General features: G+C 35.7%; 1 protein-coding gene across 11 annotated transcripts in view; it reads right to left on the reverse strand.

Annotated features, from left to right (window-relative positions):
• The window catches only part of FAM126A (family with sequence similarity 126 member A), a 132394-nt gene that overhangs the window by 46840 nt on the left and 69838 nt on the right, over window positions 1-15716 (reverse strand). For all 11 annotated transcript variants that reach the window (XM_042968024.1, XM_042968039.1, XM_042968031.1 and 8 more), the window contains exons 8-10: window positions 5294-5410; window positions 2224-2311; window positions 1329-1488 (exon numbers count right to left, since the gene is read on the reverse strand). In XM_042968024.1, coding sequence (XP_042823958.1) covers window positions 1329-1488; window positions 2224-2311; window positions 5294-5410 — 365 coding nt within the window. The remainder of the gene's footprint in view (window positions 1-1328; window positions 1489-2223; window positions 2312-5293; window positions 5411-15716) is intronic.

Raw genomic sequence — 15716 nt, forward strand, 5'->3', positions numbered from 1 at the left:
AACTCATTCTTTGCATTTCCTACAGTAGTTTGGGAGCGATTACGGCCACAGTGACCCACATGATCTGGTTCGTTGCCTGTAAGCCTATTTTCACCTATTAATGCCAAAACACAAATCTGAAGTCTAGGGTGCCATCATACTAATTAAACAACTTTTTACCTGTAATCTAGTCCCATTCAGTAGCATAATTTTCACTGAAGAAACTGAAGTATGTTTAGACTCTGTATGTTTAAATTGTAACAAAATTTGCCCTGTTAATGGCAAACATTATCACCTCTTTTATGCCTTTCTAAAGAAATTTCAACAACTGTCACAATACTTTAAAAAAACAAAAATGATCATTGGGTAAGCTGGAATTTTCCATCACCATTCCCTTTTGACACATTATCTCCTAGATTTCCTAAGTAGGAACAATGTTCTTATTACGAACTTTCTATTTCACCATGAATAATATTCTTCTCACTTTTGCATTTCTCTGCAGAGACCATAAAAACAACTGGAACCAAATATAGGAGCTACCATTTTCATCACAGTTTACAGGAAAAAGAAAACAGTAATATATATGTTTGCTTGGGGCACAGAAGTGGCTTTTTGCTTCTGGTCCTATGATTACCTTCTGAGAGAGGTGATAGTAATCTTACACTGATTCTTGCCACTACAGTAACTTGTAGGTAGGGGGGGAGTTACCAAAAGAATAAGAAATTAAATTAAAAATAATAAATCTTGAGAAAAGGGGGAGAAGTGAGAAAGCATTAAGAAGGCCACGGTAAATAAAATAAACTTCTAGTAGAATTTTTAAGTAGTAAAATGAAGAAATCAAGGAGAAATATTAAAACAAAAAATCTTGTAAGAAAATTAACTTCCAGTAAATAGAAATGCCCAGTGTTGTATCAATAAGATGGCATTCTTTGCCAGAAAGTACAAAAGAAAATGTCAAAGTCCCTATTACTTGTTCTGTTTCAATATGCAAGTTTACTTGCCAAAGAGTTGAGAAATAAGAAACATTTAGGAATATTTGCCAAGAGTTTTGAACAGAAACCCATGTGTGAATAATTTTAACATGCATTTTCCTACTCTCCTACTCTATTGAAATAAATTTAAAAACAAATACAATGTTTAAATAAATTTTCATTCATATATGTAACATAAGGAGCTGTATTCCTTACTGCTTATCACTTGTGGATAATGATTTAGGAGTTGATCCAACAGCTTTCATCCATGCCACTATGATATTATTTACTAAAGTTAGAAGTTATAGCCCTATAAATACAGACAAAAATGTGATAGAATCAACAATCCTCTAATTTGAAGACTTTTTTATTTCTTACCATGTCTTTTCCACCTATGACCTCTTATTGACATGCTGGTTACTGCATTTCTTGATATTCTAGAGGAAGTTGGTGTGATTTCAACTTGAATACACCTTGTACCCTCCTTACTAGACTTCATGGCACCATGAGGCAATGAAGCCTTTATGGCATTAGCAACCTAAGGAAAAAATACAGTTTCAGATTGGTATTAACAGACGTATTATACCCTTACATCAAATAAAATGCCAAATTTTAACAGGTTTTATAAAATCATACTTTCTCCAATGTATTTCCTAAAATGATATGTAAATCTTCTAGGATAAGGAGTAAGAGCTCAGAAGGAAACTATCGGTTTTTTGTTTTTTAATGTTTATTTATATTTGAAAGAGAAAGAGACAGAGTGCAAGCAAGGGAGGAACATAGAGAGAGGAAGACACAGAATCCGAAGCAGGCTCCAGGCTCTTAGCTATGAGCACAGAGCCCAACACAGGGCTCAAACCCACAAACCGTGAGATCATGACCTGAGTCGAAGTCGGATGCTTAACTGACTGAGCCACCCAGGCACCCCGGAAACTGTGGTTAAAAATAATATGTAAGTGATGAAATTTAAAATTCCAAAATATTGAAATTATATTTCTAAATGCTTAATGCTAATTCATAAGTGCAGCTCTAGCATGTTAAGGAGAACATTCTTGTAAGTTTAAAAGACTATTAAATATCTCAGAAGTTAGCTTAATGAAATTCTCAAATTCCATTATATACACCTTTTCAAGCATAAAATATGTCTAGTATAACAGCATGAATCACTGAGTTTAATGGCATCAATGCACTATGAATGGCTACTTCTCAATTTATAGTTCTAAAATGAGAAATCTTAAATTACAAAATTTACATAAACAAGTGAGGCACCTACCAACAATGGCTCTGGATATAATTCTAGCTGAGCTCTGTATATAATATCATCCAATGCTTTTTGAGCTAGATCCCATTCTCCATTATAACTATAAAATTAAATGAAGAAAGTATTAATTATTTTTAATTGATTCTGTATATTTGAACAAAATACAATGAGAAAATGTTTGCTGAGTAAAATAATAGATCACATTAGCACACTGCTTAGCATGCCACACTCCTGGAAAACTTATTTTTATATCTCTGAATTCCTTTCAATTTTATCCGAAAATGCTATTAATAGCAAAGAAAATTTTATAGATCTATATTTCTTCTCTAAAGAACATGTCTATTTATAGCCAGATATCAAAAAAAAAAAAAAAAAAAGAGGCAATCTCAAAGCATTTTACACTTTCAAAACAAGTCAGAGCATAATAAATTATATATCATAGAATAATGTTCAGAACACTTTATGGTCAAATTACTCTGTAACTCCCACAGATTTTAGTGAGAATCTACAACTACTGTGGCTTGCAGTATCTTAAGTAATTACTTCTTTGCATTTTTACAGTCATTTAGAAGTGTATATGATATATGCTGCAAATATCAGGTAGATACTGGGGGGGAGGGGGAAGAGTGTATGTTATGCATATTCATTTTCAAAGATATGGCCAAACTCTAAAAATTAGATACAGGATAACAATGGACACAGAAATAATGATTTGGTCATCTGCCAACAAAAATAAAGAAGTATGAATTGTATCAAGGGTGCAAGTGAGGCCTAAAAAGTAGAAACAGCATTGTTATCCACCCTAAAAACAAGATAAAGTCAGATAATCTAGAAAATCCTAGCTTTCCATGAATCCAGCAAGGAGCTAAAGTCACAGGGCAGCCAAGTAGCCTAAAACCTAAGGGCAGACAGATACCTCTGAAGATAGACAGGCCACAATGCAAGCAGGTTAGAAGACTTGAGCTAAACTTTTTAAACAAATTGCTAAAAGCCAAGTATGGGCCAGCACTAGAGTATAGAATCTCTAGGAGCAGATACAAGGGGAGCTCATAACCACTCACAAGCTCTTTACCACAAACCTCCTCTAGGCACTCATAAGAAAAACTGGGGGCAAGGCAAGGGACCAGAGGAAGTTGCTCTGGTAGTTCGGGCCTAGAGGAAAAGAGGAGCCACCTGAGCAAGAAAGGCATGAAGACCCAGCCACCAGCCAACCTTTTTCTCAAGTGAAACCAAAGTTTTAAAGCCTCTGGAGAAAGAGTATCAAACCCTTTCACCCCAAGGGCAGAGGTGAAGATTGACTGTGGCAGTGAGAGAAAGAAAAAGAAAAACTACATGTGGGAAAGGATCAGGAAATTGTCCTATGTTGAGACCACTAGGGTCTCTTACCACTGGAGGAGGGACAGGACCACTGAAGAGCTACCCTCCTTTCCTGAATCCCAGATAGAGGGACACAGGGCCTGCTTATAACTGAGGCTGGACCAGGCAACAGAGAACACCACTTCCTCCAAACCCCCCACCTAGACTAGTACACATTTAGAAACAAGCAACAGTACTCTATTGCTGAAGGAGGAACAAGACATGAAGAAAGATCGTCTGCGAGGTACAGACACACACAAAGGAAAAGCTAAAAGCTGAGGATGGAGCAAGAACATTGAGAAAAAGCCTCCAGCAATCCAGCTCACACCCTAACTGCCAGGGACCATGAGAGGAATCTGAGGTAGGTGGTGCCATGAAGGTAACCATAGCAACAACAAAATCCAACCTCAGCTCATTCCTGCCTATAATAACTCCACTAGAAGCCTAGAAGAGGCATGCCCATTTCTAGACATAAACAATATTTACCTCAGTCACTATTGTTCTATCCATGAACAAAATGATAATGAATCAAATTTACAAGGCACACAAAAAGCAAGAAGAAAACAACCCACTGTCAAGAGACAAAAAACAATAGAGCCAAATTCAAAGATGATTCAGATTCTGTAGTTATCAGGGAAATTAAAATAACTATGATAAATAGTTACACGGAAAACATGTGTGAACAGATGGTGATTTAAGCAGAGAGATGGAAACCATAAGAAAGAGTCAAATGAAAAGACTAGAAATAAAATAGTAACAGAAATGAAGAACCCCTTCAGTGGGCTCATTAATAGACTCAACATCACCAAGAAAAAAATCAATGAATGTGAAGATAGGTCAATAGGAATTACTAAATCTGAAACACAAAGCAATAAAGAGAGAAAATAAAATAGATCAGAGCATCCACGAGCTGTGGGACAATATTAATTGTCTAATGCAGGGGTTGATAAACTTTTTCTTAAAGGGCTAGATAATAAATATTTTAGGCTTGTGGGCCATACAATCTCTATTGCAACTACTCAACTCTGTCACTGTAGCTCAAAAGCAGCCATAGGCAATATGTAAACAAACAGGTGTAAATGTGTTTTAATAATAAGGAAACAGGCAGCAGGCCATATTTAGCCCAAAGATCACAAATTCTGCCTTTAGTCAAGAAGCTTATAATCTACTAAGACGAATTAAAGTATTGAATGAATATAATGTAAAGTATAGTAAAATATATATAGTAGAAGATAGGGTTCAAAGACAAATACCAGTATCTAAGGCACTAAGTAAGACTGAGCACCAATATTAGAAATTAATAGTAAATTAATAATAAACTATGATCAAAGAAGCGCTAAGTGTTTTTCAAGATTTAAAATTTCTGGAAATGGAAAAAGATCTTCATTGGGAAAAAAAAAAGCTATTTGGAAATTACAGCAAAAAAAAAAAAAAAGAGTAATGAAAAAACTGTGAGTATATGTGGGTGTTGCTAATTTTCATTCTGTCCTTGAGTTAAAGATGAAGTGTTTTAGTTGGTTACAAATTCTTCAGAACATTAAGAGATATGTTTTAAATAATAAAACTATTATCAAGATCTTGATTCATATTCTTTCACAAAAATATGCTGATTGTTTATCCAATGAGATTCTAATATAATAACTATAAAATAACAAAAGCAATAACACAACAGACTATGATTTTCCAGAGAGATCAAAGATTTACTTTGTATATGAAATGAACTTACAAAGCAAAATAAATTCCTGTTAACATTTGTACCATGAACCCTGAAGAAACTGGTATCCTGCTACTTATTCCTTTGTATTTTCTTACATGTTGTCGGGGATAGCCACAAACACAGATTCTAGAAAAAACAAAATAAATATATTTGTCAAATTGGTAAAAATTTAGGTAGTTTATTTTTTTTAACATTTATAAGGAAACAATGTACTAGATACGCTCTCATAACAAACCTAATAGGTATGAAACAAAGAATCTATCCAAACAGAACATTTGTCTAGAACATCTTCTTAGGTAAGTGAAACTGAGGGGAAAAAATATATAAAGCTAGAGGTACGTTATTACATAGTTATTTCACTAATTTCAATCAATCCAATAATTGATAATTTTTAGTTACCATAAAACCTACTACATGAAATTTGGTATTATTTATCATAAATAGATCTATGGTATGATCTTCTATTCCTGACAAAGTTCTTGACACAAACTGCAGGCTCCAAGAAAATACTCTAAAATTAGACTCAAGTCCCATATAATACACTATAATAAATTTCAGGTAGATTGAAAATTTTAATGTTAAAAAACCGTAAGAGAAATAAAACAGAAGCAAGTAGTTACATATTCTTTATAAGTTTAAACATAACATCAAAGGTAGAATCCTAAAGACCAACAGATTTTACTAATTTTTGTAAAGAAACTACCATGAACAAAGCTAAAATTTAAAGTATTTATTATAATGAAGAATATTTAAGGAGTACGTGTATTTACTATAGTGAATAGGAAGTCACCTAAAGGTCCAACACAGAGAACAAATCATGTAAATCCTTCAGAGAATACTATGAAACAATTAAACATGACGTTTTGAAAGCTTATTTAAATGGCAGGGGTAAAAACTGTACATAACACATGTTTGGAATAAACAAATAGGTGAATGATGTGTGTGTTACTGCCCAAAGATCATACACAAAGTTAGAGTTGTCTCTGGGCCTTGAGATTCTAGATTTATTTTCTTCTTTATATGTATTTTCTAAATTTTCTATGATCAACACGCACTGCTTTTAAAACAAACAAAAGTAAGTTCCTATTTTTAATAAAATTAGAAAATAGCTGTTTTCTCATAACATGTTGTGGTTGATATAATAAAACTTCACTTATGATAGTACTAGTCAATAGATTGTCATTATTTACCCCCTCCCACATGCAATTACTACCTAGGACTTAATATTTCCTCCACTCAGTGAATCTGAGCCTTCATTTAAACATGTTAAAGTATATCACAGACCATTTCAAAAATATACCCTTGAGAATATCATTAATTCAATGTAACTTTATTTTTTTTCATTTCAAAGTAACTTTAAAGTAAAAATAAAAATTCATTTAATACTGAGAAGGATCTTAGAACTCTTTAGAACCAAGAGTAAAAAAGGAACAGGAATACTTATGGACTGAATATTTATGTTCTCTCCCAAGTTCATATATTGAAGCCCCAATTCCCCAATATAATGGCATTTGGGGACCCTTGCGAATAACTAGGTTTAGATGAGGTCATGAGGATGGGAACACTCCTTGATGGGATTAGTGCCCTTATTAAAAAGAGGAAGGGGGCCAGAATCCACTCTCTGACATGGAAAGATACAGTGAAAAGGTGGTTTCCTATAAGCCAGAAAGAGGGCCTTCACCACAAATCAAATCTGCTGGTACCCTGTCCTTAGATTTCTTAGCCAGAAGTGTGAGAAATAAATATCTATTGTTTAAGCCACCTAGCATATGGTACTTTATTAAAGCAGCCTGAGATGACTAAAATAAAAACTGAAAAAAATTAACTGTACTTGAAATAAAACCAATTCAAATTTTGTTTGATATCATAAAGACATATCCAAACTAGAATAGAAATTCCTCTTACTATCTAAAGAAGCAAGCTCAGAAAAAATTTTTTTCCTTACACTTTATATACCTTTATGATAGGGATAGTAGTAATTAATAGAGAATCAATACACAAAAGATAGGGTTTTTTCAATTAATGCATTTCTTCATTCAGTAAATAATTTTTAAAGATTTACATTGTGTCAGACACTAGGAATGTAGATGAAAGACGTAGTTCCCTCAGGGATTTACCATCTCATCATGGAGACTGTGTAGTAAACAAATATCTGCAATGAATAAGTTATAAAGGTGGCAAAAGGAGAGAGTGGTAAACTCTAGTGGAAGAAGCAGAGGGTCAGAGAAGGCTTCCCAGAATGAGCCTTGAAGAAAAAGTGGCATTTTCCTGGTGAAAATACAGCAATTGGCAAAAATACAGAAGGATTAAACAGAACACCACCAATGAGATTGAGAATAGAAAGACACTAGAAAAGTAACAGAGATGCAAACTAGGGGTCAGATCATGGAGTATCTTATAACCTGCCAGGCTTTATCATGTAGGCAATTGAAAGCAACTGAAGGTTTTTGTTTTGCTGTTTGAAGCGAGAGAGTGACATGATCAGATTAGTCTTGATAATAGTGTTCCTCTGGAGAGGAGAGTGTCAAAATAGCCCATGAGTGAGATGAAGGTGGCTTGAGGTAAAGAAGTAATGTGGGGAGAAGGTGAAAGGGTGGGATTGGAGTCCCACTTAGGAAGTATAATCATGGGGTAAGACTGAAGAAACAAGAAGAGTGTGTAATTTTCCCACATTTAGTTTGGATAGCTGGCTGGATGGTAGTGTTATTAAACGAACTCGGACAAATAAGAGATACTGTTTTGGAAGATGCTAAGTATCAGATATGTTGATTCGTAGGTATATGGTATAGATGTCACTTTTGTCTGCCATGAACTCTCCCCCTGACACTAATGTTTTCCATTAATAGCACCTCTAACCCTCTTACTTTTAGGAACTAGTCTTCTTCTATATCATCAAGTATAACCATGTGATTGTGGTATAAATAAAATAACAAAATTACCTGTGACAAGAGGTCAACACCCTAACATCTATTTTTACTTCTTCCCTTTAATGACATAAGGTATGCTCTCCTCCACTCTCCCCAACCAATTTTAACTAGAACAATAGCCACCTGCTAGAGATCACATTTCCGAGTCTTCCTAGCATCTAGGTGTGACCATGTGACAAGTTCTGGCCAATGATCTGCTAACCAATGTAGTGCAACTTCTAGATTGTACCCTTAAAAAGTAGTTGCCTTTCACTCTTTTTCTCCATGCTTGCAGGATACAAGGCACATGTAATAATAGTGATCCATCACCATACAGAGAAGAGTAACATCCTAGGGAATGGCAGAATCTCAAGAAAGAAGTTGTCTGAACACCTTAGAAACATAACCAATCTACCCCCAGACCATCTACCAGCTTGGACTTTTATGTGAAAGAAAAATAAATATCTATTTAAGTTACCATTATTCATCTTTGTTACAACAGCCAAACCAATATTTAAACTGATATAGTACTCTTCCAATAAAACTACCAAATGTGACCCCAGAGGGGTTTGTGAAGCTTCAGGCTTACAACATCAAAGCCTTTTCGCTGCCTTGTTTTTCACAGTAAAACTGGGAGAGAGGTTCTTTCTTCTGAGTTCATTAAAGGTAGACAATGTAAGCTTTCAGCTGCTTGTGGTCACTGTTCTTACAACCTAGAAGCCTTACACAAAGAAAATACAAAGCTAACAGATGAAGAAGATGAGATGAGAGAGAGATGGTAGAGAATATCCAGATTAACATTTGAGCCTCTGGATCTAGTGGATCTTGAGGTCAGTTCCATCCCTGATCTTCCCAGGAACAAAGAGCCAAAAAATTTTCCCTTTAGCATAATCTAGTTTTATATAGATTATCAATTAGTTGCAGCAAAAAGAGTTCTAACTTTTACAAGGTAAGGCATCTTTTTTTAAATGTTTAGTTATTGGTATGGGGGAGGGTAGGCAGAGGGAGGGGAGGACAAAGGATCTGAAGCAGGCTCTGTGCTGACAGCAGAGAGCCTGATGTGGATCTTGAACTTATGAACCATGAGATCATGAGCTGAGCCAAAGTCAGACACTTGACCAACTAAGCCACACAGCTGCCCCTATAAGACATCTTGATAGAGATGGCTACAGGATTGGATATATAGGTTTAGAATCAGGAAGTATAGGATTCAGGATAGAAGATATAGACAGAAAAAGAAGTTATTGCTATTTATACACAATTTTTTTAAAAAACAACTTTGCCATAGATCTAGAATGGTCAAACAACTTTTTTTTTTTTTTAACGTTTATTTATTTTTGAGACAGAGAGAGACAGAGCATGAACGTGGGAGGGGCAGAGAGAGAAGGAGACACAGAATTGGAAGCAGGCTCCAGGCTCTGAGCCATCAGCCCAGAGCCCGACGCGGGGCTCGAACTCACGGGCCATGAGATCGTGACCTGAGCTGAAGTCGACGCTTAACCGACTGAGCCACCCAGGCACCCCATCAACTTTTAAATTTACTTGAGGTAAGAACTAGAGAGACAATTCTCTCAAACACCAACACATAAGTAAGATTCACAAGGGAAATAGGATTCCAGGTTCTCTGATTTTCTGTATCAGCTACCCATACAGAAGTAAACAATCATATGTTAAAGGATGAACTACAACCTTTATTTAGAAATGCAAAGGATTAGTCTTGGTCCATTCAGGCTGCTACAACACAGTACAACAAACTGGGTAGCCCCCTCTTGAGGGTTGTAGACTTTTCGTTGTATCCTCAATGGCAGAAGGAAGAGGGAACTCTGACATCTCTTGGTTATGACAGCACCTCCTAATACCATCCTAATACCATCATCTTAGGTGTTAAGATTTCAACATGTGAATTCTGGGGGGATACAAACACTCAGACCGCAGCAGTTAGTTTCTCATAACTACTAAAACTTTACCCATTTGTAGGAATTAACTGCAGGAATTTTGCATTTATCAATGTAAGATTTTTTAAAAAATGAATTATTTTACTTAATCATAGTTATACTTAATGGATCATAAATTGGAAGTGGAAGAGGTCATCTATTTTTCATTCATTCAACAAATTGTTATTACGTTCTACTGTATGCCAGGCACTTCTCTAAACTCTGACAGCAGTGAACAAAACAAAGTTCTTGAGCTCATGAAGTTCCAGCAGTTGACAGACTATGTATCAAATGAACAAACAAGGTGGTTACAGTGTTATAAGTGCTAAAAGAACATAAACTCAGTAAGGAAGGTGTTATTTGAGAACAATGGTCATGGATTCCAAAACCAGACAGAGACCCCACTAAAAAGGAGAACTATAGACCAATTTCCCTGATGAACATGGATGCAAAAATCCTCAACAAGATATTAGCCAACCAGATCCAACGATACATTAAAACAATTATTCACCACAACCAAGTGGGATTTATACCTGGGATGCAGGGCTGGTTCAATATCCACAAAACAATCAATATGATTCATCACGTCAATAAAAGAAAGGACAAGAACCATATGATCCTCTCAACAGATGAAGAGAAAGCATTTGACAAAATACAGCAACCTTTCTTGATAAAAACCCTCAAGAAAGTAGGGATAAAAGGAGCATACTTCAAGATCATAAAAGCCATATATGAACGACCCAATGCTAATATTATCCTCAATGGGGGAAAACTGAGAGCTTTCCCCCTAAGGTCGGGAACAAGATAGGGATGTCCACTCTCACCACTGTTATTCAACATAGTATTGGAGGTCTTAACCTCTGCAGTCACACAACACAAAGAAATAAAAGGCATCCAAATTGGCCAGGAGGAAGTCAAATTTTCACTCTTCGCAGATGACATGATACTCTATATGGAAAACCCAAAAGATGCCACCAAAAAACTGCTAGAACTGATTCATCAATTCAGCAAAGTGGCAGGATATAAAATCAATGCACAGAAATCGGTTGCATTCCTATACACCAACAATGAAGTGACAGAAAGAGAAATCAAGGAATCGATCCCATTTACAGTTGCACCAAAAACCATAAAATACCTAGGAATAAATCTAACCAAAGAGGTGAAAAATCTATACACTGAAAACTATAGAAAGCTTATGAAAGAAATTGAAAGGGACACAAAAAAATGGAAAAAGATTCCATGCTCCTGGATAGGAAGAACAATATTGTTAAAATGTCGATACTACCCAAAGCAATCTACATATTCAATGCAATCCCTATCAAAATAACACAACATTTTTCACAGAGTTAGAACAAATAATCCTAAAATTTGTATGGAACCAGAAAAGACCCCGAATAGCCAAAGCAATCTTGAAAGAGAAAACCAAAGCAGGAGCCATCACAATCCCGGGCTTCAAGCTGTACCACAAAGCTGTAATCCTCAAGACAGTATGGTACTGGCACAAAAACAGACACTCAGATCAATGGAACAGAATAGAGAACCCAAAAATGGGCCCACAAACGTATGGCCAACTCATTTTTGGCCAAGCAGGAAAGAATATCCAATGGAATAAAGACAGTCTCTTCAGCAAGTGGTGCTGGGAAAACTGGACAGCGACATGCAGAAGAATGAACCTGGACCACTTTCTTACACCACACACAAAAATAAACTCAAAATGGATGAAAGTCCTAAATGTAAGACAGGAAGCCATCAAAATCCGAAGAGAAAGCAGGCAAAAACCTCTGATCTTGGCCACAGCAACTTCTTACTCAACACGTATCTGGAGGCAACGGAAACAAAAGCAAAAATGAACTACTGGGACCTCATCAAAATAAAAAGCTTCTGCACAGCTAAGGAAACAATCAGCAAAACTAAAAGACAACCGATGGAATGGGAGAAGATATTTGCAAATGACATATCAGATAAAGGGTTAGTATCCAAAATCTATAAAGAACGTATTAGACTCAACACCCACAAAACAAATAATTCTGTGAAGAAATGGGCAAAAGACATGAATAGACACTTCTCCAAAGAAGACATCCAGATAGCCAACTGGCACATGAAAAAAATGCTCAACATCACTCATCATCAGGGAAATACAAATCAAAACTGCAATGAGATACCACCTCACACAAGTCAGGATGGCTAACATTAACAACTCAGACAACAACAGATGTTGGCAAGGATGTGGAGAAAGAGTATCTCTTTTGCATTGCTGGTGGGAACACAAGCTGGTGCAGCCACTCTGGAAAACAGTATTGAGGTTCCTCAAAAAACTAAAAATAGAACTATCCTACAACCCAGCAATTGCACTACTAGGTATTGATCCAAGGAACACAGGGATGCTGTTTTGAAGGGACACACGCACCCCAATGTTTATAGCAGCACTATCAACAATAACCAAAGTATGGAAAGAGGCCAAATGTCCATTGATGGATGAATGGATAAAGAAGATGTGGTATATATATACGATGGAGTATCATTCGGCAATCAAAAAGAATGAAATCTTGACATTTGCAACTACGTGGATGGAACTGGAGGGTATTATGCTAAGCGAAATTAGTCAGTCAGAGAAAGACAAATATCATATGACTTCACTCATATTAGGATTTTAAGAGACAAAACAGATGAACCTAAGACAAGGGAAGCAGAAATAATATAAAAACAGGGAGGGGGACAAAACATAAGAGACTCTTAAATATAGAGAACAAACAGAAGGTTACTGGAGGGGTTGTGGGAGGGGGGATGGGCTAAATGGGTAAGGGGCATTAAGGAATCTACTCCTGAAATCATTGTTGCACTATATGCTAATTAATTTGTATGTAAATTTAAAAAATTTAAATTAAAAAAAAAAAAAAAGAACAATGGTCATGGAAGGCCTCTCCAAGAAAGTGACATTTGAGCCAAGACCCAAAATCATCTAATCCTATCCACCTGCATCATTAACTGATAAAGAGCATCTCTTTACCTTCTTTTCATCATTCCTTTTAATAATCAAGAATTCTCTGACTTACTTTTCAGGTCTCAGATCTCTCTATTTAAGGATATTCTTTTCTCAGAGATCCCTCATTGAATTTAAATAAAATGCAGAACAAAATAAAAATGATCAATGCCACATGAATGCCTGACTCTTCATCAAAGAAGTATCCTGAAGTTTCTCTGAATTTTACAAATTCAAAACATAGGCACCCAGCCCTACAAAAGAGCAGCTGGGTGATATTACTCCTATTTCTGTATTAAATTTACTCTTTGGTCACATATAGGTATCTCCCCAAGTCATAAACCACATTAAAACAAAAATACTTTGGGGAGGCATATTTTGTAAATACATCTCTGGGAGTTCTAAGTATCATTTTTTAAGTGAGGAAAACTCTTGCCATGATTCTCATTCTTTGTTGGGCTGTCTCATTCCTAGCCAAAAGTAAACTTTTGAGAGTGTTATCAATATATTTTGAGTTACCACAAAATAATTAGAAGGCACAATTACAATAAGGCTAACTGCAGAGAGTATTGATTCATGAATATACCAGAACCTAAAGGAGAAAAGAACATAGATTAGCTACTGCCAGATCATCAGACTAGTAAGTAAAATCTAGGTAGAAAAAGGGAAAAAATGTTTTTCTAACTTTTAATTTGAGAAATATTTAAAATTTGGTCCAGTTCTACTAAATTTGGTCCAGTTCTACTTCCTATCCATCTGGGTAAAAGTATAGACTATAAAATAAAACAAACTAATTTCAAATCCTGTTCCTTTTCTGCTCTGCTTTTCAAGTGAGGAGAGGGGAGATGAAAAGGCCAGGCAAACAGAAAAAGGGAAATAAGAACTGCCTATCCAGTAATGAGCACTTTTCTGTTCTCATGCTTCTGCTTTTTGAAATTAGGAGCTTAATAAAGTCTAAATCTTCTATCACTTCCCTCAAGAGAACAGCACATACGAAAATTGTTCTCAAGTTGGAGGAGATGTATTTTAATTGGGATGTAAAGGATGGAGAAGATTTAGATAAGTTAAAAAAAAGGTTCACAAATAAGAAGCAATGAAAAGTCAACTGTAGGTTCTTTCAACAAGGCATGATTTAGTATAAGACATGCTCTCTAAATGTCAGTAATAGCAAACAGGCAAGAAAAAAAAAGATGCTATGCATCCACAGTAAGCATGTGTGTTCAGCATTAGTGTACAATATATAATAGCTGTCATTTATTGGATGATGACAAAGTGGCATACACATGTTAAGTGATATATGTAAAAACATATATTAAGTGGTTTGTTGTATGTAATATAGGATATACACATATAATTTTATCAGTCAGGAGAATTAATCCACAGAATGGCTTAATTGCACTAAGGGTATCCCTCACAAAAAACAAGAAGAAATCTGTTTAGGTGGTCAAGAAAGCTAATGTAGAAGTGCAGAGAGGGGCAGGGTTTTACTACAGATACACAAGAACAAATACACTGATCAAGAATCCATAGCAGTACATATCCAAGTGATTCACCATGTGAACAAAATTAAGAGTCCCTTAGACAATGAGAAATAATTTAACTTACTAGCTTAGTAGTTTCATCTTTAATATTTATATTCCACACCAAAAGCAAGATAAGCCATCTGTTAAACAGCCTTATATTATAAAAGATGTCAACAGTAAAAAAAGAAACTTATTTCCCACAATTTAGAGGATTTGGGTATATACTAACAAAACTCATTTGCAGTATTGGTGATTATAGTCCTTTTAGGAGGGCCATATATAATGTTTAGTATTAGTGAAAATAAAAATTTGACTAAAACTCATTCAGTCTAGTTCTTGCCTCTTTTCAGGTCTCTTCTTCAAGTAGTCCATACACACTGCACAGGAGGAAAATACAGGCTATCAAGTTGGCCTTAAGTCTGAACCAGGAAAGCAAAGCTTATAGCAACCAAACATTTTTGCTGAGTAGAATGGATTTGCAAATTTTCTTTTTTTTTTTAATTATTATTACGGTGTTGTTTTTTTTTTTTTTAGAGAGAAAGCACGAGTGAGAGAGAGGGGCTAAAGGAGACAGAGAGAGAGAGAGAGAGAGAGAGAGAGAGAGAGAGAGAAACTCAAGCAGGCGCCACACTGAGCTTGGAATCCAGCAAGGGCTTGATCCCACGACCCTAGGATCATTACCTGAGCCAAAATCAAGAGTTGGACACTCAACCAGTGGTGGCCCTAGAAGGGATATGTATGTATGGGTGGAGGGTGGGAAGCAACCAAGATTGTTTTAATTACTTCCATAATTCATTACAATCAGAAGGTTAAGGAAAGAATGGGATACATTTGTCACTGAATCTAGCTCAAATGTTCTATGAAATTTTTCTGGTTGTATCCTTCCTCCTAGATAACACAATCATTTTGGCATAGTTATCATCAACAAACTGAGTAGCAATCTAAAACAACTGCCACGTGGCCAAAAGGGCTGGATTAGCCGTAGTGTGATACTAGGACCAATATCATCAGGAAGCTCCTGTTCTTTCACTATCATAACCGTTTATAACTTACTTGCCATCACAGTGCTGTAATCAATTTTCTTTCCAT

This window comes from Panthera tigris, chromosome A2 (genome assembly GCF_018350195.1).
Source record: "Panthera tigris isolate Pti1 chromosome A2, P.tigris_Pti1_mat1.1, whole genome shotgun sequence".
Taxonomy (NCBI): Eukaryota; Metazoa; Chordata; class Mammalia; order Carnivora; family Felidae; genus Panthera; species Panthera tigris.